This window comes from Heterodontus francisci, chromosome 11, assembly GCF_036365525.1.
Source record: "Heterodontus francisci isolate sHetFra1 chromosome 11, sHetFra1.hap1, whole genome shotgun sequence".
NCBI lineage: Eukaryota > Metazoa > Chordata > Chondrichthyes > Heterodontiformes > Heterodontidae > Heterodontus > Heterodontus francisci.
In genome coordinates, this window is record NC_090381.1 from 33,586,288 (window position 1) to 33,612,607 (window position 26,320).

Sequence of the window (26,320 nt, forward strand, 5' to 3'; positions counted from 1 at the left end):
CTCAGATAAGGAGACCAAAACTGCACAAAATATTCCTGGTGTGGCCTAACCAAGGCCCTGTATAATTGCAGCAAGACACCCCTGCTTCTGTACTCGAATCCTCTCGCTATAAAGGCCAACATACCATTTGCCTTTTTTACCACCTGTTGCAGCTGCATGCTTACCTTCAGCGAATGGTGTACGAGAACACCCAGGTCTCGCTGCATATTCCCCTGTCTCAGTTTATAGCCATTCAGATAATAATCTGCCTTCCTGTTTTTGCTACCAAAGTGGATAACCTCACATTTATCCACAGTGGTGCAGTGGTTAGCACCGCAATTTCACAGCTCCAGGGACCTGGGTTCAATTCTGGGTACTGCCTGTGCGGAATTTGCAAGTTCTCCCTGTAACCGCGTGGGTTTTCGCTGGGTGCTCTGGTTTCCTCTGACTGCTAAAGACTTGCAGGTGATAGGTAAATTGGCCATTGTAAGTTGCCCCTAGTGTAGGTAGGTGGTAGGGAATATGGGATTACTGTAGGGTTAGTATAAATGGGTGGTTCTTGGTCGGCACAGACTCGGTGGGCCGAAGGGCCTATTTCAGTGCTGTATCTCTAAATAATAAATATACTGCATTTGCCATGCATTAGCCCACTCACTCAACTTGTCCAAATCACCCTGAAGCCTCTCTGCATCCAACTCACCCTCCCACCCAGTTTTGTGTCATCTGCAAATTTGGAGATATTACATTTTGTTCCCTCATCTAAATCATTAATGTATATTGTGAATAGCTGGGGTCCTAGCACTGATCCCTGCGGTACCCCACTAGTCACTGCCTGCCATTCTGAAAAAGACCCACTTATCCCTACTCTTTGTTTCCTGTCCGCCAACCCAATTTTCTATCCATCGCAATACACTACCCCCAATCTCATGCACTTTAATTTTACACGCTAATCTCTTATGTGGGACTTTGTCGAAAGCCTTCTGAAAGTCCAAATAAACCACATCCACTGGCTCCCCCTTATCAACTCTACTAGTTACATCCTAGAAGAATTCTAGTAGATTTGTCAAGCATGATTTCCCTTTTGTAAATCCTTGCTGACTCTGCCCGATTCTACCACTGTTCTCTAAGTGCTCTGCTATAAAATCTTTGATAATGGACTCTAGAATTTTCCTCACTACCGACGTCAGGATGACTGGTCTATAATTCCTTGCTTTCTCTCTACCTCCCTTTTTAAATAGTGGGGTTAAATGAGCTACCCTCCAATTTGTAGGAACTGTTCCAGAGTCTATAGAATCTTGGAAGATGACCACCAATGCATCCACTATTTCTAGGGCCACTTCCTTAAGTACTCTGGGATGCATATCATCAGGCCCTAGGGATTTATCAGCCTTCAATTCCATCAATTTCCCCAACACCATTTCTCTACTCATACTGATTTCTTTCAGTTCCTCTCTCTCACTAAGTCCTGTGTTCCCTAACATTTCTGGTATGACATTTGTGTCCTCCTTTGTGAAGACAGAACCAAAGTATGCATTTAGTTGGTCAGCCATTTCTTTATTCCCCATAATAAATTCTCCTGTTTCTGACTGTAAGGGACCTATATTTGTCTTCACCAATCTTTTTCTCTTCACATACCTATTGAAACTTTTAGTCAGTTTTTATGTTCCCCACAAGCTTGCTCTCGTACTCTATTTTCCCCTTCTTAATCAATCCCTTGGTCCTCCTTTGCTGAATTCTAAACTGCTTCCAATCCTCAGGTCGGTAATTTTTCCTGGCAAATTTATATGCCTCTTCCTTGGATCTAATGCTATCTCTAATTTCCCTTGTAAGCCATGGTTTGGCTACATTTCCCGTTTTACTTTTGCGCCGGACAGGGATAAACAATTGTTGCAGTTCATCCACGCACTCTTTAAATGTTTGCCATTGCCTATCCACCGTCATCCCTTTAAGTAATATTTCCCAATCCATCATAGCCAACTCGCGCCTCATACCTTCGTAGTTTCCTTTACTAAGATTCAGGGCCTTTGTCTCAGAATCAACTACGTCACTCTCCATCTTGATGAAGAATTCTATCATATTATAGTCGCTTGTTCCCAAGGGATCTCTCACCAAAAGATTGTCAATTATTCCTCTCTCATTACACAATACCCAGTCTAGGATGGCCTGTTCTCTGGTTGGTTCCTCAATGTATTGGTCCAGAAAACCATCCCGTATGCACTCCAAGAATTCCTCCTCTGCAGTATTGTGACTAATTTGATTTGCCCAATCTATTTGCAGATTAATGTCACCCATAATTACAGATGTTCCTTTATCGCATGCATCTCTAATTTCCTGTTTAATGCCATTCCCAACATCACCACTACAGTTTGGGGGTCTATATACAACCCCCACTAATGTTTTTTGCCCCTTAGTGTTTCTCAGCTCTACCCATACAGATTCTACATCGGCAGAGCTAATATCTTTCCTCACTATTGTGTTAATTTCCTCTTCAACCAGCAATGCAACTCCACCACCTTTTGCTTTTTATCTGTCCTTCCTAAATACTGAATATCCCTGGATGTTCATTTCCCATCCCTGGTCACCTTGCAGCCATGTCTCCTTAATCCTGACTATATCATACTCGTTTACATCTATTTGCATGATTAATTCATCCACTTTTTTGCGAATGCTCCACATGTTAAGGCACAAAGCCTCAAGGCTTGCCTTTTTAACATTACTTGTCCTCTTCCCACTATTTTTCACTGTGGCCCTGTTTGATTCTGGGCCTTGATTTCTCTGCCTATCACTTTTCTTATTCCCCTTACTGTCTTTTGTTCTTGTCTTTGATCCCCCTCCTCTGACTTCTTGCAAAGGTTCCCATCCCCTTGCCATTTTAGTTTAAACCCTCCCCAACCACTCCAGCAAATACTCCCCCTCCCGACATCAGTCCTGGTCCTGCCCAGGTGTAACCTGTCCAGTTTGTACTGGTTCCACCTCTTCCAGAACTGGTCCCAATGCCCCAGGAATATTAAACCCTCCCCCTCACACCATCTCTTCAGCCCCATATTCATCTGATATATCCTGCTATTTCTACTCTGACTAGCACGTGGCACTGGTAGTAATCCTGAGATCAGTACCTTTGAGGTCCTACTTTTCAACTTACTTCCTAGCTCCCTATATTCTGCTTTTAGGACCTTAACCTTTTTTTTACCTGTGTCATTTGTCCCAATGTGTACCATGACCACTGGCTGTTCACCTTCCCCCTTCAGAACGTCCTGTAACCGCACTGAGACATCCTTGACCCGAGCACCAGGGAGGCAACATACCATCCTGGAGTCTCTTTTGCGGCCACAGAAACACCTATCTATTCCCCTTACAATTGAATCCCCTATAACTATTGCATTCCCACACTTTTTACTCCTTCCCTGTGCAGCAGATATTCTGGAGTCCCTCGTAGAACTGGTGTTTAACTTCAGGTGGGGAGCAGAGTGTTGGAGCATAGATGCTGAGTAGGTGTACTGGACCAGAGGCGGTGAGCAGTCGGATGGACAGTGCATTCCGAGCTATTTGTAGGTGGCTCTATCGTTACGGCCCAACAGGTCTATGCCAGTGTTTATGTTCCACACAAGTCTCCTCCCACATTATCAACATATCCTGTTCCTTTCTCCCTCATGTACTTATTTAGTTTCTCCTTCAAAGCATCTCTGTTATCCACCTCAATCACTCCACGTGGTATTGAGTTCCACATTCTCACCAGTTTCTGGGTAAAGAAGTTTTTCTTGAATTCCTTCTTGGATTTATTCGTAACTATCATTTTTGTTAGGTTTCTTGGAATGGATTGCTCTCCTATTAATGAGGGCAAAATTCCAAGCCTTGAATTTGGCTGGACCTTCTAGCATTAACCAGACAAGATCATACACCTGTTGCTGTCCATCTGTGAGCTACACAGATTCCCTCTCTCTTTTCCACCCCACCCCCACCCTGGAAATTATGTATCAACCCCTTTACGAGGTTACTAACTTAAAATTTAGTTCCTTGAAGGTCTAGACCACTTCCTCGCTGGAGCCCACTTACAACATTCTGGAGAGCAGTATGATTTATCTCAATGGCTGCACCAGCTTAGGACATGTGGTCATTATTATGTATTCGTCAGTTTGCTGGATATTTTATATATCTGATTTACCTCAGTGCAATGCAGATATGGCACTCGTTCTAAATCAACAACTAGTTTATTTACAGTACCTTAAAATATCTCACACTTACAAGATTTTAGAACAATGTCTTTCAGAACAATCTCTCTGTTTACTAGAACCTTCCAGTCTGTCTCTTTAGTTTCAGTTTCATAAACTCTTAAGCCCCACCCATAGGCTTAAGCAATCAAGCACAGTGAACACTGATCAGTGAAAAACTAATACAATCAAACCCAGTTCAATCAAACCATTGAACACTAGAGTCATGGAGGTGGTAATCCCTAGTTTGGGATCCCTCTGACAAAGGAGTCCTGTTTGGGGCAGTTGGGGTTTCTAACCTAGACAAGGCCCTGCAGAAGCTCCCCGTGAAGGCTAGAATGTGGTGTATCCAGGTTCCAGACAATTTCTAGGGTCTTCTGCTGTGCTCGCACCAAAAGTACAAGCATGTGCACATTTAGAGCCATCCTTTTTACACGGAAGTAAACAAACACGAAGAAAATGTGTAGAATCTCATGGAGCAAAAACCTTTGCCATTCACTCCTATTATGGAGATTCCCAGTGGACTAATTCCTTCTCATTCACCCTTACATACAATTCCAATCGATGAATCCCTTCCCATTCACTGTCAATGTGTAGAAGCCTAATGGGCCAATCTATATTAGTGGCTTGAATGAAGGGTATTGTAGCCAAATTTGCTGACGATATAAAGATAGGTGGGAAAGCAAGTTATAAGGAGGACACAGAGTGTCTGCAAAGGGATATAGACAGGTTAGGTGAGTGGACAAAAATTTGGCAGGTGAAGTATAATGTGGGAAAATGAGAGGTTATTCACTTTGGTAAGAAGAATAGAAAAGCAAAATATTATTTAAATGGAGCGATACTACAGAATGCTGCGGGACAGAGGGATCTGGTTGTCCACGCACATGAATCACAAAAAGTTAGCATGCACAGTGGCGCAGTGGTTAGCACTGCAGCCTCACAGCTCCAGGGACCCGGGTTCGATTCTGGGCACTGCCTGTGTGGAGTTTGCAAGTTCTCCCTGTGTCTGCGTGGGTTTTCTCCGGGTGCTCCGGTTTCCTCCCACAAGCCAAAAGACTTGCAGGTTGGTAGGTAAATTGGCCATTATAAATTGTCACTAGTATAGGTAGGTGGTAGGGAAATATAGGGACAGATGGGGATGTTTGGTAGGAATATGGGATTAGTGTAGGATTAGTATAAATGGGTGGTTGATGGTCGGCACAGACTCGGTGGGCCGAAGGGCCTGTTTCAGTGCTGTATCTCTAATCTAATCAAAAAAAAAAGGTACAGCAAGTAATTAGGAAGGCAAATAGAATGGTGGCCTTTATTGTAAGGGAGATGGTGTATAGAAGTAGGGAAGTCTTGCTACAACTATACAGGGTGTTTGTGAGACCGCACCTAGAGTACTGTGTACAATTTTAGTCTCCTTACTTAAGGAGGGATAGACTTGCATTGGAGGCAGTTTAGAGAAGTTTCACTAGGTTGATTCCTGGGCTGAAGAAGTTGTCTTATGAGGAAAAATTGAGCAGATTAGGCCTATACTCATTGGAGTTTCGAAGAATGAGAGGTGATCTTATTGAAACGTAAGATTCTGAGGGGGTGTGACAGAGTAGATGCTGAGAGGATGTTTCCCCTTGTGAGGGAATTAAGAACTAGGGGGCACAGTTTCAGAATAAGGGGTGTCCCATTTAAGATGGAAAACAGGAGGAACTTCTTCCCTCAGAGGGCCATTAATCATTGTATATATTCAAGGCTGAGTTAGACAGATTTTTGATCTACAAGGAAGTCGAGGGTTATGGGGGGCAGGCAAGAAAGTGGAGTTGAGACCACAATCGAATCAGCCATGATCTTATTGAATGGTGGAGCATGCACGAGGGGCCGAATGGCCTACTCCTGTTATTTCTATTATTATTCCTACTATTTATTATGTTCTTGTGTTCATTGTACACAAGGTCAGCCCAGACAGTAGCACTCTCACATCTGTCAGCAGGCTATGCATTCAGCCCCACTTCAGGGCATGGGTACACAATCTAATCTGACACTTCAATGATTGAGTAGAAAGCATTGCATTGTCAGAGGTGCAGGGTGCAGACCTTCCAATGGAGAAGGAAATGGGGGGTACCATTTGCTTGTTCAGGTAGGCTGTTAAAGATCCCATTGTACTATTCTTGGAAGAATATGTAGTTCTCTTGGTGATAATAAAAACAGAAAGTGCTGAAAATACTCAGCCAGTCTGGTAGCATCTGTGGAGAGAGAAGCAGAGTTAACGTTTCAGGTCTGTGACCTTTCATCAGAACACAGGAATTTAGGAGCATAGGAGCAGGAGTAGGCCATTCAGCCCCACCATTCAATATGATCATGGCTGACCATCCACTTCAATGCCTTTTCCTCACAATATCCCCATATCCCCTTATGTCATTTGTATTTAGAAATGTGTCAATCTCTGCTTTAAACATACTCAATGACTGAGCTTCCACAGCCCTCTGGGGTAGAGAATTCCAAAGATTCACAACCTTCTGAGAAAATAAATTTCTCCTCATCTCGGTCCTAAGTGGCTTCCCCCTTATTTTGAAATTCTCTCCCATGGTTCTAGACTCCCCAACCAGGGGAACATCTTAGCTGCATCGACCCTGTCTATCCCTTGAAATATTTTGTAAGTTTCAATGAGATCACCTCTTATTCTTTGAACCTCTAGAGAATACAGGCCCAGTTTCCCCAATGTTTCTTCATAGGACAGTCCCACCATCCCTGGAACAAGTCTGGTGAACCTTTATGGCAATAATATCCGTCCTGCGTTAAGGGGACCAAAACTGCACACAGTACTCCAAGTGCGGTCTAACCAAGGTTCTATACAATTGAAGCAAGACTTCACTACTCCTGTACTCAAATCCTCTTGCAATAAAGGCGAACATACTATTAGCCTTTCTAATTGCTTGCTGCACCTGCATGTTAGCTTTCAGTGACTTATTGACAAGGACACCCAGGTCCCTTTGTACATCTACACTTTCTAATCTCTTACCATTTAAGAAATACTCTGCACATCTATTCCTCCTACCAAAGTGGATTACCTCACATTTTTACACATTATATTCCATCTGCCACGTTCTTGCCCACTCACTAAGTCTGTCCAAATCCCCTTGAAGCCGCTTTGCATCTTCCTCACAACACACATACTCACCTGGTTTTGTGTCATCTGCGAACTTGGAATTATTACATTTGGTCCCCACATCTAAATCATTGATATACATTGTGAACAGCTGGGGCCCAAGCACTGATCCTTGCAGTACCCCACTCATCACAGCCTGCCAATGCGAGAATGACCAGCTTATTCCTACTCTCTGCTTTCTGCCTGTTAACCAGTCCTTAATCCATGGCAGTATATTACCTCCTATCCCATGTGCTTTAATTTTGCGAACCAACCTCCTGTGGGGGACTGTATCAAAAGCCTTCTGAAAATCCAAGTATACCACATCCACCGACTCCCTTTTATCCATTCTGTTAGTAACATCCTCAAAAAACTCCAACAGGTTCATCAAACATGATTTCCCATTCATAAATCCATGTTGACTATGCCCAATCAGATCATTATTATCCAAGTATCCATTTATCACATCCTTTAGAATAGATTCTAGCATTTTCCTAATGACTGATGTAAGGCTAACAGGTCTGTAATACCCTGTTCTCTCTCTCCCGCTCTTCTTAAATAGTGGGGTGACATTTGCTACCTTCCAATCTGCAGGAACCATTCCAGAATCTATAGAATTTTGGAAGATGATCACCAATGCATCCACTATCTCCATAGCTACCTCTTTCAACACTCTTGGACCTAGAATATCAGGTCCTGGGGACTTATCAACCTTCAGCCCCATTAATTTCTCCAATACAATCTTCATTCGAATACTAATTTCCTTCAATTCCTCATTCTCCCTAATCCCTTGGATCTCTAATTCTGGAAGATTTCTTGTATCTTCCTCAGTGAAGACAGACATAAAGTAATCATTTAGCTTCTCTGCCATTTCTCTATTCCCCATTATAAATTCTCCTGACTACCTGTAATGGATCTACATTTGTCTTCGTCAAACATTTCCTTTTTACGTACCTGTAGAAGCTTTTACAGTCCGTTTTTATATTTTTTGCTGGCTTACATTCATATTCTATTCTCCCTTTCTTTATCAGTTTCTTGGTTCTCCTTTGCTGTATTCTAAAATCCTCCCAATCCTCAGGTTTACTACTATTTCTGGCAACTTTGTAGGCCTTTTAAAATTTTATACAATCCTTCACTTCCTTTGTTATCCACGACTAACTGCCTTTACTTTGGGTTTTTTGTGCCTTGAAGGAATGTATTGTTGCTGTAAACTATGTAATGTTTCTTTGGGTGGCACGGTGGCGCAGTGGTTAGCACCGCAGCCTCACAGCTCCAGCGACACGGGTTTGGTTCTGGGTACTGCCTGTGTGGAGTTTGCAAGTTCTCCCTGTGACTGCGTGGGTTTCCGCTAGGTGCTCCTTTTTCTTCCCACAGCCAAAGACTTGTTGGCTGATTGGTAAATTGGCCATTGTAAATTGCCCCTACTCTAGGTAGGTGGTAGGAGAATGGTAGGGATGTGGTAGGGAATATGGGATTAATGTAGGATTAGTATAAATGGGTGGTTGTTGGTCAGCACAGACTCAGTGGGCCTAAGGGCTTGTTTCAGTGCTGTATCTCTCTATGACTATCCATTGCCTGTGTACTGTCATACCTTTTAATGTATTTTCCCAATCCACCTCAGACATTCTACCCCTCATACCTTCATAATTTCCTTTGTTCAAATTTAACACCCTAGCTTCAGATTGAACTATCTCACTTTCAAATATAATGTAAAATTCTAACATATTATGGTCACTCATCCTTAAAGGTTCTTTTACAGCAAGATTATTAATTAGCCTTTTCTCATTGTATAATATTAGATCTAAAATATCCTGTTCTCTAGTCGGTTCCTCAACATACTGCTCTAGAAAACCATCCCTAACATACTCCAGAAACTTGTCCTCCACGTAGCTTGCTACTTTTCTACCTCCTGTTACCAGCTTTACTTCCTTCCAATTTGAGCTGCCCCTCAGGTTCCCATCCCCCTGACAAGCTAGTTTAAACCCTCCCCAACAACACTAGCAAATCTCCCTGCAAGGATATTAGTTCCGGTCCTGTTAACATGTAACCCCTCCATCTTGTACAGGTCCCACCTGCCCCAGAACAGGTCCCAATGCCTCAGAAATCTGACGCCCTCCCTTCTACACCAATTCTTCAGCCACGTATTCAATCGATCAATTCTCCTTTTCCTATGCTCACTAGCACGTGGCATTGGGAGTAAATCTGAGATTACTGCTTTGGAGGTCCTGCTTTTTAATTTCCTTCCTAACTCCCTAAAACCTGCTTTCAGGACCTCATCCCTCTTCCCACCTATGTCATTGGTACCAATGTGGTCCACAGCCTCTGGCTGTTCACCCTCCCCCAGAAGGATGTCCTGCAGTTGCTGTGTGACATCTTTGACCCTGGCACCAGGGAGGCAACACACCATCCTGGAGTCATGTTTACTGCCGCAGAAACGTCTGTCTGATCCCCTGACTATCGAATCCCCTATTACTATTGCTCTTCCACTCTTCTTCCTCCCCTCCTGTGCAGCTGAGCCACCCGTGGTGCAATGGACTTTGCTCTTGCTACACTCACCCGAGGAACCATCGCTCTCACCAGTATCCAAAGTGAAAAACCGATTAGCAAGCAAGATAGACTCAGGGGACTCCTGCACTACCTGCCTGGTTCTCTTAGACTGCCTGGCGGTCACCCATTCCCTCTCTGCCTGCATGCTCTTAACCTGCGGTGTGACCACCTCCCTAACCATGCTATCCATGTAGTCCTGTGTCTCAAGGATGCACAACAGTGACTCCAGCCGCTGCACGAGTTCTGAAACCTGCAGCTCAAGCTTCTGCAACCTGTGACACTTCCTGCAGATGTGTTTATCTAGGACACATGGTGTGTCTATGACTTCCCACATACCCCAGGATGTACATTCCACTTGGCCAAGCTAACCTGCCATACCATAACTTAAAAAACATTGTATTACAATGAGAAGTAAAATAACATCAGTAACTCACCAATCAACTTCTTCCCCTGTATTGAAGAGAGAGGCAGCTACTGGAAGCTGAAAAAAGGTAGAAGAAAGAAAGAAAGGAGTCCCTCCCTCATGCACCAAACCTCCACTTTACTCTCTGTGCACTCAAATTTGTTTTCTTCTTAATTTATGTTCTCCTCTTTACTGAACTCCCTCAATTACCAAACTCCCTTAACACTCTGTGCCCTCCAGCAGCACTGAGAGTCCCCTGAATTTATACTCTGAAAACAATGCTGTCTTAGCTCTGCTCGAGCTCTGCTACAACTCAGAAACCAGTTTAAGCTAGCTACCTAATTAACAAGCTACAGCTATTCTCAGTGTTAGACTGTTTAAAACTGCAAGAAACATAACTTACCTCTTAACTGAAACAGCAATTTCAATTAATTGCTAGACGTAAACAAAACAAAAACCAGTCTTGAGAGATTAACCCTTAAAATTCACTGACATACCAAACTCCCTTCTTCAGACTCTTCTTCAGCATTGATGAGAGATTCTGATGAAAGGTCACAGACCTGAAAAGTTAACTCTTGTTTCTCTCTCCACAGATGCTGCTGAACCTGCTGACTATTTCCAGCACTTTCTGTTTTTATTTCAGATTTCCAGCATCCGCAATATCTTGCTTTTATTTTAGTTCTTTTGATGTCCTGGTCAACATTTCTCACTTAATGTACATAAAAAATAAATAGTTGTTCATGATATTGTTGATTCTGGAATCTTTTTTGTACATTTTCTCACATAACTGCCCTGAATTTCCATGGAATTCTCTCAATTTCCGGCCTTAACTTCAGCAAGAACATTGTTGCAACCCCCAGAGGAACAGCGCCAACGGTGTTTTAAGCTATTGATCTTCCACTGGAAAACTGCTGCAGAAATTGCAGGTGTAGAATTCTAACTGCACAATGTAATTCATTCCATGTTGGATGTTTCTGAAATCAGACAGCACATAGAGTCATAGAGATATACAGAACAGAAACAGGCCCTTTGGCCCATCATGTCTGTGCCAGCCATCAAGCACCTATCTATTCTAATCCCATTTTGCAGCACTTGGCCCGTAGCCTTGTATGCTATGGTGTTTCAAGTGCTCATCTAAATACTTCTTAAATGTGGTGAGAGTTCTTGCCTCTACCAATCCTTCAGGCAGTGCGTTCCAGATTCCAACCACCTGCTGGGTGAAAATTTTTTCCTCAAATCCCTCTGAACCTCCTGCCCCTTATCTTAAATCTATGCCCCCTGGTTATTGACACCTCCGTTAAGGGAACAAGTTTCTTCCTATCTACCTTATCTATGCCCCTCATAAGTTTGTGTACCTCAATCAGGTGCCCCCCTCAGCCTTCCCTGCTCTAAGGAAAACAACCCTAGCCTATCCAGTCTCTCTTCATAGCTGAAATGTTCCAGTCCAGGCAACATCCTGGTGAATCTCCTCTGCACCCTCTACAGTACAATCACATCCTTCCTATAGTCTGGCGACCAGAACTGTACACAATAGCTGAGGCCTAACTAGCGTTTTAATAAATACAAGTTCTTTCTTACTGGGACAATCCTCTTCTTATTCATTCTTATTGACCAAGATTCCAATGAAGGAAATCTCTTCCTCTCAAATCTTATTATACCCAATTACTTAACAGTCAACGCAGCATCTATCCTCAAACTGTCACCTTTTACCCACCCTTTCCAGCCTTACAGTTATGTTGTTTTCTTTTGTTTCTGTCACCCTGCTCACTGTCTGTACTGTACTTTTCCTTCTTTCTGACTGTCCATTTGTGAAAAACCTCATTGCTCACAGTGATAATCCTTTCCTTAACACCTTTTCCAGCTCTGAATGCTGCTGTCTGGGATGAACACTGTAACAGCTTCAGACCTTAACAATCCCCACTTCCCTTCCAGTTCATCCCTTCCACATTCCATCACATTTCTTTCCATCTCACAGCTTGGTTAATCACCTTTTTTTCTTTCTAATGTCTTTCACTGTCTGAGAATCTTTGACTATCATGCAACACTTTTCATCTTTTTACAAAATTGATTATTTCCAGCTGTTCAACTCTACCCTTATGACAGTGGTCAGCATATCTGTACCAGTGACCATCCTTCCTTGTCCTCTCTTTATAACAGTGGACTGTATCACTGTACTAGTGGCAGTCCCCTATTGTGCTCCCCTACACAATCATCTATGAATTCCATCTGTAGTAATTTTCAACTTTTGGATGATGGCTGATCTGCTGTGCATTTCCAAAATTTTCTATTTTTATTTCATAACTGAAATGTTAACTGGAAAGTAGGAGGCAATGTTTCCACATTATTAGATGATGGAACACATTTTCACAATGGCTACTAAGGCCAAATCAGCCATGTGCTTAGTAAGGGATTAGATGAAGACTTGAAGAATCAAATCATGATGAGTATGAGGGCAGAGAGGGCAAATGGAATTCGAGTTCTTTGCTCCAATGTGAAGCTAGCACAGGTACAGCTGCGATGGGTTTGAATGGGTTCCATTGGTATTGAAATTTTTATGATTCTGATTTTATAACCGAAGTTCGTTGTCAAGTTTCACACAGAGATCATGTCACCTGTGTTTCCTTTATTCTGTGAGCAACGAGGTTTTTCGCAAATGGACAGTCAGAAAGAAGGAAAAGTACAGTGAACAGATGTTTCGGTTTAACTTGTGAATGAATGATTTAAATAGTCAGGAGTTTTCTTCCCAGTGACATTGCCATGTCCTGCCAGTCAGATTATTTAGCTATCAGAATTCACTTGTGTGTACTTCAGATTCCCAGAATTCAGAGTCATTGCTCTGAGGGAATGTGAGGCCATGGTGGAGGGATATGTATCTGATCACTCTGGCCCACTTTGGACTGTAGGAGGTGGAGCTTGGCTTCAGACTGGTTAGAACTAGTGTAGAGGGAGTTTTATCTGTTCCTGACCCATGCTGTAACTGACCTGGGAATGTTTGATGGGACAGTGTAGAGGAAGCTTTACTTTGTATCTAACCCATACTGTATTTGCCCAGGGAATGTTTGATAGGATAGTTTAGAGGAAATGTAACTCTGTGTCTAACCTGAGCTGTACCTGACCTGAGCATACCTTATGGGAGATGAAAAATACATCAAAGTCATCCGGCACATAATCAATGATTAATTTATGTTTGATGGACTAAACTGAGTGTAGAGATTGTTGCTCTAGATTGTTCAGTGTGGGCTGGTTTTGTGTATTATCAATAATGAATAGATTAGTGTGTTGTCTGTGATTCTTGCCCACCGTTTAGCAAAGAAAATAAACCCATTTATTTTAAATGGATTAAACAACTGAGAGTGGCATTTCAGAGAAACCTCTTCATCTTTCTGTTACTTGCCTGGAGTGATGTTACCCCCGATCTCCTTAAATATTGTATACCGAGAGACTGTAGAACTGATTATCATTCACATTAGAGATGACTGGGAGTGGATCTTATTGAGCTAATTAAAATCCTCAGGAGTACCAGCAATTTGGACCCTGTGAAACTATTTACCATGATCCTAAGAAAGATAATGAGAAGCATGGGACATCCAGAAAGAGGAGATTGTATGGACAGATTAGATATAATGCATTCACAAATGTTTGGAATGGATCGTCCAGGGAAGTTGTTGATGTTTTTGTATTTTAACACTCTTCCCTCGGAAAAGAGTGTGAAGTAGTGGAAGGATTCATAGATTAACAGTCTGACAGGAGGTGATCAAGGCTGATAACTTCTGTAATCTTAAGGAGCTGGATGAAGAAAGTTAATTTAGGAATACTGGCAGTGAATAATATAGTTTGTTTTTCAACTCAGGGCCTGACTAAATGAATGGAGTGGTCTTTCTTCGTTCTCTTTATTCCTCTGTACTGATTTCTTCTTCCTCTGGTCCATCATCAGATCTTAGTGAAGACAGAGGAAAAGGTGGACCTGCAAATGTTCCTGTTGTGAAGACTAAGTTGAGTCTGACACTGAAGAGAGAGCATCACAAATGTGCCTATCACTCAGCCAGTGGAATAACTCAAAAGCACAGCAAAGACCAAAACACAGAACACAACGAAGATCAAAACCGTGAGCTGAAGCCTTGTCACAAAACACTCGTTCTCGTCCCTCATTCCATGCACACTCTCTGGGCTTCCTATATCTGTCTCTTGCTATATATCACTCTGTCTATCTCTATCTCTATCATTATTTGTAACTCTGGGGGTGATTTGTAGCCTGGTGCTGGGGTGTAAATTTTGTGTTTCTATAATGAACACTCAACCTGCAAAGCTAGTTTTACGTCCAGCAGTAAGTCAAAAATTATCTACTCTGTCTCACATTCTCTAACTCTCTCTTTCCCTGTTTCTCCCTCTGTATCTGCCTTTGGCTTTCTCTATCTCTTGCTATATCTTTGTCTCTTGTTCTCTTTCATCTTTCACTATCTCATCGCTTTCCATCTTTGTCCCTCACCTAGTGCATAGGTACACAGGTCATTAAAGGTGGTAGCAAAGCAAATAAGCCCATGAAAAAGGCAAACAGAATCCTTGATTTTATATCTGGAAGCATAGGTGGGAAAAGCAAGGAGTTGGTTTTGGAGCTGTTGGAGTACTGTATACGGTTTTGGTACTCCAATCATTACAAAGGATATAAAAGCATTGTAGGTGCAGTGTGTAATCACTGGGATGTTAACCAGATTCAATAGGTCACAGTTATAAAGAGCAGCTTGAGAAGTGATAGGTTTTCATCATATTTGACAAGATCTGGTAGAAGTCTTTGGAATATGAAGGGATATCATTGTGTACACAAGAAAGGGCACAAATTTAAGAGAATAACAAAATGAATTGAAGGGGAGATTTGAAAAAGCATCTATGTAGAGGGTCATAAGAATGTGAAACTCTCTGCCTAAACTCTTATTGAAGCAGAGCCCACAAATTCTTCAAAAAATGAGGTGCATGGGAAAGTAGGATTACTAAAGAGCAGAAGAGTGGGATTAGACCAGGTGGAATATTAAAGGCTATAGGAAATAGTGCAAGAAAATGGGATTAGATTAGGTGGAATTTTAAAGGGTAACGGGAGCACGTAGAAGAGTGAGATTAGATTAGGTAGAATATTAAAGGGAGTTGTGTAAGAGAATGGGATTAACCTCATAATCTTAATAGGATAACAGCTAGGCACAGGTTTGTTGTTCCATTTCTGCACTGGTACTTTCTATAATTTGAGTAGTTTTGATTAAAATTTCTGCTTTATTGTCCTTTTTGCTCAGGAAAACGGAGTGCTAAACAACGTCAGATGAAAAAGGAAGGTGACAAACCAAACTTTAGGACAACCATAAAGCTTTGTTCTCTGACAGACAAAGTGGCCTTTGACTCCAATGAATTGCCAGTCTCTTGTGGTGATATCTCTGGAATGTTGGACAAGAAGCAATTGGCACTTGGTAATTCTTCCATCTTTGGATGTTTTTCTAACTAATTTACCCTCAGTTATTTCAGCTCTTCTGTCTTCACTCATTGTGGGTCCCAATTCACAACCATTCAAAAATGGTCTATCCTCACCATGTGATCTAACTGAGCTTTTTGTAATATGACCAAGAAATGACAGCACATCATATTTGCCAATTGTTTTTACATCTTCATATGATTTCACTTTGGCCTTTCACAGCAGTACAGCATCACATCAAGAACAAAGAACTTGCATTTAAATAACACCTTTCACATCCTCTGTAAATCCTAAAATACCTCACAGCCAATGAATTGCTGCTGAATTGTGGTTATCTTTTGTAGGCAAAATACAGCAGTTGATTGGCTTAAGGCAAGATTCCATAAACAACAATGAGGAAAATTACCAGCTAATCTAAATGTTTTTGAGTGGTGTTGGATAAGAGTTTTTTTTAAATTCATTCCTGGCATGCCAGCATTTATTGCCCATCCTCATTACCCTTGAGAAAATGATGGTGAGCTGCCTTCTTGAACTTCTACAGGCCATGTGGTGCAGGTACACCCACAATGCTGTTAGGAAGGGAGTTCCAAGTTCCTGACCCAGTGACAGTGACAGAACGGTAATATGGTTTCAAGTCAGGATGGTGTGGGGCTTGGAGGGGAACATGCAGTTTATGGTGTCCCCATGCATCTGCTGTCCTTGTCCTTCTAGGTGGTAGAGGTCATGGGTTTGGAAGGTGGTGTTGAAGGAGTCTTGGTGAGTTGCTGCAGAGCATCTTGTCGATGGTACACACTGCTGCCACTGTGCATCGGGTGGTGGAGAGAGTGAATGTTGAAGGTGGCAGATCAAGTGGGCAGTTTTGTCTTGAATGGTGTCGAGCTTCTTGAGTGTTGTTGGAGCTGCACTCATCAAGGCAAGTGGAGAGTATTCCATCACACTCCTGACTTGTGCCTTGTAGAAGGCACAGAATTCCCAGCCTCTGACTTGCTCTTGGAGTCATAGTATTTATGTGACTGGTCCAGTTAAGTTTCTGGTCAGTGGTAATCCCAGGATGTTGATGTTGTGGGATTCAGCAATGATAATGCCAATCAAGTGGAGATGGTTAAATTCTCTCTTGTTAGAGATAGTCATTGCCTGGCACTTGTGCAGAACTGAATGTTGTTCAGGTCTTGCTAAATGTGGGCAAGGACTGCTTCAGTATCTGAGGAGTTCCGAATGGCAACCATCAGCGAACATCCCCACTTCTGACCTTATGATGGCAGGAAGGTAATTGATGAAGCAGCTAAAGATGGTTGGACTTAGGACACTACCCTGAGGAACCCCTGCAGTGATGTCCTGGGACTGAGATGATTGGCCTCCAACAACCACAACCATCTTCCTTTGTGCTAGGTTCCCCCGGCTTGATGGTAATGGTAGAGTGGGGGATATGCCGGGCCATGAGGTTACAGATAGTGGTTGTATACAATTCTGTTGCTGCTGATGGCCCACAGCGCCTCATGGATGCCCAGTTTTGAGCTGCCAGATCTGTTCTGAATCTATTTAACTGTTGGTCAGGAAACAGGGTGAACTTCTATTATTAGTGCCATGGAATCTTTTAGGTGCACCTGAGCAGGCAGGTAGGGCCCAAATTTAATGTCTCATCCAAAAGAATGGCACCTCCAGCAATACAGCACTCGCTCAGTACTGCACTGGGACATCAGCTTAGACTATGCATTCAAAATCTGAAGTCGGGCTTGAGCCTATGATCTGCTAGCACAGGATGACAGTGCTGCCACTGAGCAAAGGTTGACACATGCTTTAAGTTCAAAATATCAACCAAATTTATTTAATAAAAGATGAGCAAGGAAACAATAACAGTCAGAATGAAAAAGGAGCAGTTGACCAAATTTAACCAATTATATACCCTTATTTAGTCACCAGCCACAAAACTTCCAACATTATATTGGGATAGGTTTTGGTACAGTGACCTGAACTGCAGTTATTTTTAATACTGTTTATGTGATATCACTGGATTTAAATAACAGCCACCAAACTAAATCTAGACAAAAATACTTAAACTAGTCTGGCAGGGGGATGGGGACCTGAGGGCCTGAGGGTAAACTCAGTTGGGACAAAATAAGAAATGAAAATGGAAGGCAGAAAATTAATGGCTGAGTCTGGATGACGGAGGAAACAAGGGTTAGAAAATAAAAAAAGAGTTTGGCAGTGCTCAAGGGTATCTATTTCAAAGCAACGAGTATAACAAATAAAGCAGATGAGCTGAGGGCACAGATAGACACGTGGCAGTATGATATCATAGCTATTACAGAAACATGGCTTAAGGAGGGACAAGAATGGCAGCTCAACGTTCCTGATTACAGAGTTTTCAGACACGATAGGGAGGGGGATAAGAAAGGAGGGGGAGTGGCAATTTTGCTCAAGGAGACTACTACAGCTGTGAGGAGGGACGATATGTTGGAAGGTTCATCAAACGAGGCCATTTGGATTGAGCTAAGGAACGAAAAAGGGGCAATCACACTGCTGGGAGTGTACTATAGACCCCCAAACAGTCAGACGGAGATAGAAGAGCAGATATGTAGGCAAATCTCTGAGATCTGCAAGAACAATAGGACAGTAATAGTAGGGGATTTTAACTACCCCAATATAAACTGGGATAGTTTTAGTGTGCAAGGAATTGAGGGAGCAGAATTCTTGAGGTGCATTCAGGAGCATTTTTTTGCCCAGAATGTAGCAAGTCCAACAAGAGAGGGTGCAGTTTTATACTTAGTTTTAGGAAATGAAGGTGGAGAGGTGGAAGGAGTGGCAGTGGGAGAGCATTTTGGTGGTAGTGATCATAATTCAGTCAGTTTTAACATAATTATGGAAAAGGACAGTGATAGAACAGGAGGTAGAGTTCTCAATTGGGACAAGGCCAATTTTACTAAACTGAGGAGTGACTTAGCTAAAGTGGACTGGAAACAGCTACTTGAAGGTAAATCAGTGTCAGAACAATGGGAGGCATTCAAAGGGGAGATTCAAGGGGTTCAGAGTAAACATGTTCCCTCAAAGAAAAAGGGTGAGATGGCCAAATCTAGAGCCCCATAAATGTCAAGGAGCCTACAGGGTAAGATAAGGTAGCAAGGAAACAATAACAGTCAGATGTCCGACACCAAGAACTCAATATCACAGAAAGCCAAGAAGAGTACAGAAAGTGGAGGGGTGAAATCAAAAAGGAAATTAGGAAAGCAAAGAGAGGGCATGAAAGTATATTGGCAAGCAAAATCAAGGTGAACCCAAAGATGTTTTATCAATGTATTGAGAGTAAGAGGATAACTAAGGAGAGAGTAGGGCCCATAAAAGACCAAAAAGGTAACCTATGTGTAGGGGCGGAAGATATTAGTATGGTTCTTAATGTATACTTTGCGTCTGTCTTTACAAAAGAGAGGGATGTTGCAGATATTGTAGTTAAGGAGGTAGAGTGTGAAGTATTGAATGTGATAAACACAGGGAGAGAGGAAGTATTAATGAGATTAGCATCCTTGAAAGTGGATAAATCACCAGGGCCAGATAAAATATATCCTAAACTGTTAAAAGAAGCAAGAGAGGAACTAGCACAGGGTCTAACCATTATTTTCTAGTCTTCACTGGATACAGGTGTGGTGCCAGAGGATTGGAGAACTGCTAACGTTGTACCTCTGTTTAAAAAGGGAGCAAAGGATAGACCAAATAATTACAGGCCAGTCAGTCTAACCTCAGTAGTGGGCAAATTATTGAAATCTATTCTGAGAGATAGGATAAATTGTCACTTAGAAAAGCACAGGTCAATCAAGGATAGTCAACATGGATTTGTTAAGGGAAGATCTTGTTTGACCAACTTGATTGAATTTTTTGAAGAAGTAACAAGGAAGATAGATGAAGGTAGTGCAGTTGATGTGGTCTACATGGATTTTAGCAAGGCTTTTGGCAAGGCCTCACATAGAAGACTGGTTAAAAAAATTAAATCCCATGGCATTCAGAAAAATGCAGCAAGGTGGATGCAAAATTGGTTCAGTGGCAGGAAACAAAGGGTAGTTGTTGACGGCTGTTTTGGCGACAGGAGGGCTGTTTCCAGTGGTGTTCCACAGGGCTCAGTACTGGGTCCCCTGCTTTTTGTGGTATATATTAACAATATGGACGTAAATGTAGGGGCATGATCAAGACGTTTGCAGATGACACAAAGATTGGCCGTGTGGTAGATAGCAAGGAGGATAGTTGTAGGCTGCAGGAATATATTGATGGTCTGGTCAGATGGACAGAAAAGTGGCAAATGGAATTCAACTTGGAAAAGTGTGAGGTGATACATTTGGGGAGGTCAAACAAGGCAAAGGAATACATGATTAATGGGAAAATACTGAGAAGTGTAGTGGAAGTGAGGGACCTTGGAGTGAATGACCACAGATCCCAGAAGGTAGCAGGACAGGTGGATAAGGTGGTTAAGAAGGCATAGGGAATCCTTTCCTTTATTAGCCAAGGAATAGAGTACAAGAGCAGGGAGGTTATGCTGGAATTGTATAACTTATTGGTTAGGCCACAACTTGAGTATTTTGTGCAGTTCTGGTCACCTCATTACAGAAAGGATGCATTTGCACTAGAGAAAGTACAGAGGAGATTTACGAGGATGTTGCCAGGACTGGAAAAATGCAACTATGAGGAAAGATTGGATAGGCTGGAGTTATTCTCCTTGGAACAGAGAAGGCTGAGGGGAGATCTGATTGAAATGTACAAAAATTTTGAGGGTCCTGGATAGAGTGGAGGTAAAGGATCTATTCACCTTAGCAAAGAGGTCAGTGACGAGTTAGCATAGATTTAAAGTGATTAGTAGAAAAATTAGAGGGGAGATGATGAAAAACCTTTTCACCCAGAAGGTGGTGGGGGTCTAGAACTCACTGCCTGAAAGGGTAGTTGAGGCAGAGACCCTCAACTCGTTCAAAAGGAGTCTGGATATGCACCTCAAGTGCCGTAATCTTGAGGGCTACGGACCAAAGGCTGGAAGGTGGGATTAGAATAGGTGGATCGATTTTCGGCTGGCACAGACGCAATGGGCCAGGTGGCCTCTTTCTGTGCCTTAAACCTTCTATGATTCTATGATTCAGAACTTGTAACAGTAACACTGGGTGCACTGAATAGACTCACTCATCCAAAACAGAAGCTTGCACTTCTAACCACAGTGAAGTACATCATCACTTTATGTGATTGTGTAAAAGGGATGATGGCAGATCGACAGCCCATTCTACATCTCTCCTCATTTTCAATTCCAGTGAAGTCAGTGGAAATACATATATAGGACTGACTGTACTGCACACCCATACTACGCAGGGTTGATGCTTCATACTTTTGCTATGCTGGCTCTGTGCTGTATACAGTGACTGTGTTGCCCCTTATCACTGCGTGTTGTGTAATATTTTTGTGCTGTACATTGTTATTGTTCTGCATAATATTTCAACCCTGCAATGATTCTGTGCTATGCTCTGTTATTGTGCTGTGTAATGTTCCTGAGCTCACATGGTCCTCCTGATCTATATTTAATTAGGAAGCAGTAAGGCATGTATAAAGTCCGAGAATGTCTGGTATACACCACGTCAATTTGAAGTGAAAGCTGGCCGGGGCAGAAGCAAGAATTGGAAACTCAGTATTCAATGCAAAGGCTATCAACTGTCCAAGTTGATACAGGTACAGCAGTGCTACATTTCCAACATGCTAGCTCTCTGTGTTTAACCTCATTTATTGCAGCCTAAGCAAGGCTCTGGCGAAGATAAGCCTGGTAGTGCTGGAAACAGGGAGAAATTAGGCGGACAAGAATTAAAGGACTTTGAGGATTTCTTTATTCTGTATCTAATCCTTAGCCTGTATCTATGCCTTACCTGATCTGGGAGTGTTTGATGGCATGCTGTGGAGGGAACTTTACTCTGTACCTAATTCCTTCTGTACCTGACCTGGGAGAGTGTGTTTGAAAGGAAGAAAAGACTTGCTTTTATATAGCATGTTTCACGACCTCAAAGCACTTTACAACCAATTAAGTACCTCTTAAGTGTAGCCACTGTTGTAATGTAGGAAAATCAGCTGCCAATATGCAGACAGAAAGATCACACAAACAGTAATGTGATAATCACCAGATAAACTATTTTGTTTATTGATGTTTTAATGAGGGATGAATATTGACCAAGACACTGGGAAGAACAACCTTGCTCTTTGAAATAATTCCATGGGATCTCTAATGTCCACTGATGGGGCAGAGGTGGCCTCATTTTAAAGTCTCATTTGAAGGGTTTTACTTTTACCCTCCCGAATGGTCACAGTGACCCTTTAAGATCCATAGAAATAAGTTATGAGAACAGAAAGAGACAGAAATACTCAGCAGGTCTGACAGCAACTGTGTAGAGAAAAACAGAGTAAACGTTTCAGGTCTGCGACCCTTCATCAGAACTGGCAAAAGGTAAAAGTCTAACAGTCTTTAAGTGAAAGAGGGGACGGGGAGAAGAACAAGAAGGACTGTGATAGGACAGAGGGGGGAGAGATTAACTGACAGAGCTGTCATGGAACAGAATGCAAATGGAGTGCTAAATAGTTGTAGCAAAAGACAAAGCATGAGTCCAGAGAGATGCTAATGGCAGAATAATGAACAGCTCTGTAAAGCCTGGCTATCCGACCCGAACCCGACCAAACCCGACTACGTGTCGGGTTCGAGTTGGGTGGGGTCTGTATTCTGCATCCAGCATTCGGGCTTGGGTCGGGTTGGGCTGGATTGTACTGTTTTGTTTCATATTGTTTTCGTTTTAATCTATGTTTTTTTCTGTTTCAATAATATGTTTGTAATTTTCAGGTCTGGTCGGGCATTTAAAAAAATTAAGGGACTCTCGCCCGGGTCGAGTTTTAATTTTATACCCAAGCCAGGCTTTGCAGCTCTGTACGAAAGCAAAAACATGAAAAATAGGTTTAAGACAAGTGCATGGTTTAAAAATAAATAATTAAAAAAAGAAAATAACAAATAACAAAAAATAAATAAACAAAAACAATGGTTTGAAATTATTGAACTTAATATTGAGTCCAGAAGGCTGTAGCGTGCCTGATCAGAAAAAGAGATGTATATATGTTCTAACATTCATTACCATTCACTAGGAATGGTCATGTAATTCATGGTTTAAAGGTAGATAGCTGTGACTTTTCTAGTGTCCCTTAGTTTTTACCTTTTTACTTTCTTTAAAATGGCCATCTGTATCAGTTTGGGGAGCAGACATTTTATGTTGACCCCCTTCCTCAGTGCCACCACTAATAGGAAACATAAAGCAACCCTCAAGAGGGGATACAACAAAAAACAGCTGCTCCTGGTCAAACTATGAGTAGCAGTTCAAATAGAGAACTGAAAGCACAGTCATGCTGCTTGATTTGAGCTCAAATTGCTGAAATCCAATGAAAAGAGTAGATTTATAATTAAGTAACTTTACATCTACAATCCAGAACCAAACAGAAGAAAACAAAACATCGGAGATTAGTTCCTGCTTCATGAGAATCTGTGTACCATCAGAAGCAGGGACCGAGGAAGCAAATTTCAAATTATACACATTCCTTCCAAATGCTGCTCTCTCTCTGCCTGTGGAAATCATGCATTCCTGTGGGAAGAGGCAGTGATCTGGGATTAATCCATCTGCTTTTCCTGTCAAAAATTGTGATTTGATTTTAATATTACTAACCATACATTCTGTTCAATGTTAAATCAATTCCAGCAGTTGATACTTTTTCAAAAATTTCTATGAGGTTGGTCATAATACTTCAGAGTCAGGATTATAAGGCAGTTTTTGCCGGTAACTCAAAAGTGGGCAAAGCCAGAGGACACTTTGGCACAATTGAGCTTTCCAACCACTGGCATTAAACTAACTCGTCTAATAGTTCTATCTCCCTGTTTCAATATTGGAATAACATTAGCAATCCAATGGTCCTCTGGCAATACTCCCTTTTCGAATGAATTGTTATATATATGTAATAGTGCATCTGCTATCGATTCCCTTGCTTGTTTTATTATCTGCGGATGCAATCCATCCAGGCCACGGGTTTTATCCTCTCTAAAGTTTGATTTGTTTATCAATTATCTCTTAAATGTCTATATCTTTTTTGATCTCATCTTCTAATGTCATGCCCACCTTGTTAGTCACACTGGTAACTATTGGCGCAATATTCCTTTAATTTTGCTATTGTTCTTTAGTGGCCCTATCCTGATTGTTATTCTGTTATTTATGTGTCGGTGGAATACTTTACTATTTCTTTTTATATTCCTTAATAATCAGATTTTGTAGTTCCTTTTTGCTTCGCTAATTTTTATGACTTGTTTCCTAACCTCTTCTTGTTCCTTTTTGTCATCCTCTGCTTTATTGTCCATCTACTTAGTATGCCTTTTTCTTTAGTTTCAATGTTACCCTTATCTCTTTATTCATCCATGCTGTTTCACTATTGGCGAGTTTGTTCTTGCTTTTCAGCAGAATATATTTCTCCTCTATACTGTATAGATCACCATTTTAAATATTTCCCACTCCTGTTCTATCTCTTTATTTGCTTTAAATATTTTTCCAGTTAACGGGACAGCATACTTCTGTATCTAGCCGCTGCTGTACCTGAGGTGAGAGTATTTGATGGAGCAGTATAGAAGGAGCTTTATTATTTATCTAGCTGTACCTCATCCAGGAGTTCAATATGCTGGAATTCTATGCAGCCTAATATTTCCATTCTTTTTTATTGTTACTCCTTTTAATGAATATGAATAAATAGGTAGAAATGTATTTTACATTATTGGTAGGATTGGGAATGGCTCATTTCTATTGAATGCTTTCTTTCACTTGCAGTGGAAATATTTGGTGTGTCCAGGTGCCAAGCGGAAAGCTAATGCAGCACGAGCTAAGGTAAGGAGCAGGCCCTGAACTCAGTATTTAGTTTGGGAACTAGGGAGGCTGCAGCCACACAACATATAGCAAACCTATTGTCTGCTACAGGGCTGCAGTTAGAATTTCAAGGGTCCCGCAGCTCAGCCTCAGAGCATCAGCTGAACAAAGAGCTCCCAAACATTTCTGATGCACAAGTACCAGATAGTCTGAAAAACAATCCCTGTAATTGCTGTAGTTGTGAACTATGTTGTAACCTCCAGCAAGTTCCAATCTTAAAAGGGTTTTATAGGGAGAATAATTAAGTCAATTTTTAACAAGGTTATTTTTGTTTGCTGAACAGACTGTTCTCTTGCAGATAGCCAGGTGGTGAAGGATAGAACTGGAGCCTGATCTTTACACACTATACACTTTAGTTTACAAACACACACATAACAAACATGTACCTCCAAACCCAACCACCACAGTTTCAGTCTGTTCCTATATAAAGAAGCACAAGTGAAGCCCCGGTTAATGACCGACAACCCAAATACAATTGCACGCTCAATTAATACACAATTAACACAGATCAGCTGAATAAAACAGAGTTGAAGTCGTATTTGCTTTTGTTTAGACAGCTGAATCAATTAACTCCAAAAAGGCTAGAGAAGCTGAGATTGTAATCCTTAGGTCAAAGAAGGTCAAAGGGAAATGTAATAGAGGTGTTCCAATATACAAGGGGCTTCCATAGAGTAAATAGAGAGAAACTGTTTCCACTGATAGGAGGGTCGATAACCAGAGGACTCAGATTAAAGGTAATTGATAAAAGAACCAGAGGGGAAATGAGAATTTTTTTTTATACAATGAGTTATTATACTCTGTAATACACTCCCTAAAAGGGAATTGGATAAATACATTAAAAGGCAAAAATTGCTTGGAAGAAAGAGTAAGTGAGTCGGATAAATTGTTTAGCTCTTACAAAAAGCATGCACAAACACAATGGGCTAGATTTTACCTTAGGCGGACGGGAATTCGCCACTGACGTACCTGCTTCCACCTAGCCTGGGGTTCTGTCCCACATTTTACTGGTCCCCGGGCTTTAATTGTCCCAAGGCGGGACTTCCACCCGCTTGAGGGAGGAGGTCCCGCCTCAGTGAGCTGCTGGCCAATCAGCAGGCCGGCAGCTCTTAATTCCAGCAGCGCCAGCGGGAGCAGTGGCCACTGCTGGGACTGCAGCCCAGCCGACGCCAGGGAGCATGGAGGAAAGGTAAATTGGGGTTACCTCAACAGGGGGATCGGTCCTTTCCTGGTGAGGCTGAAGTGGTCGTTTTGGGGGAAGGGGGGTGACGTCCTGGGTCCCTGGGGGGTGGGGGGTGTAATGGGAGGTGGGGGTGGGTTGGGAGGTGGGGGTGGCCCTCAATCGGGCACCGTGTGCCTGACTGCCATGTTCCCCCCCCCCCCGGGGCGTGGAAAGGCCGGCAGCTATCGCTGGATGGCCTTTCACATCCCCAGCATACCTGCTTGCCATGGGTAAAATACCCATGGAGGCAGGCGAGGGCCCTTAAGTCGCCAATAAGTTGCCACTTAAGGGCCTTGATTGGCCTCAGGTGGGTGGGCCGTTTCCCGTCCACCCACCCGACGCTGTAAACTTGACCGAGACGGAAGCGGAGCGGGTAGGCCTCCCGGAACCTCCCGCTCAATTTTACGCCGCCCCCAAGCCACTATCCGACCCGCTGGGGCAGC

The 26,320-nt window shown here is 42.2% G+C and overlaps 1 protein-coding gene across 3 annotated transcripts in view; it reads left to right on the top strand.

Moving 5' to 3' along the window:
- The window catches only part of LOC137374835 (nuclear body protein SP140-like protein), a 101,523-nt gene that overhangs the window by 38,151 nt on the left and 37,052 nt on the right, over positions 1-26,320 (top strand). For all 3 annotated transcript variants that reach the window (XM_068041380.1, XM_068041379.1, XM_068041381.1), the window contains exons 4-7: positions 14,196-14,366; positions 15,541-15,711; positions 21,262-21,401; positions 24,563-24,619. In XM_068041380.1, coding sequence (XP_067897481.1) covers positions 14,196-14,366; positions 15,541-15,711; positions 21,262-21,401; positions 24,563-24,619 — 539 coding nt within the window. The remainder of the gene's footprint in view (positions 1-14,195; positions 14,367-15,540; positions 15,712-21,261; positions 21,402-24,562; positions 24,620-26,320) is intronic.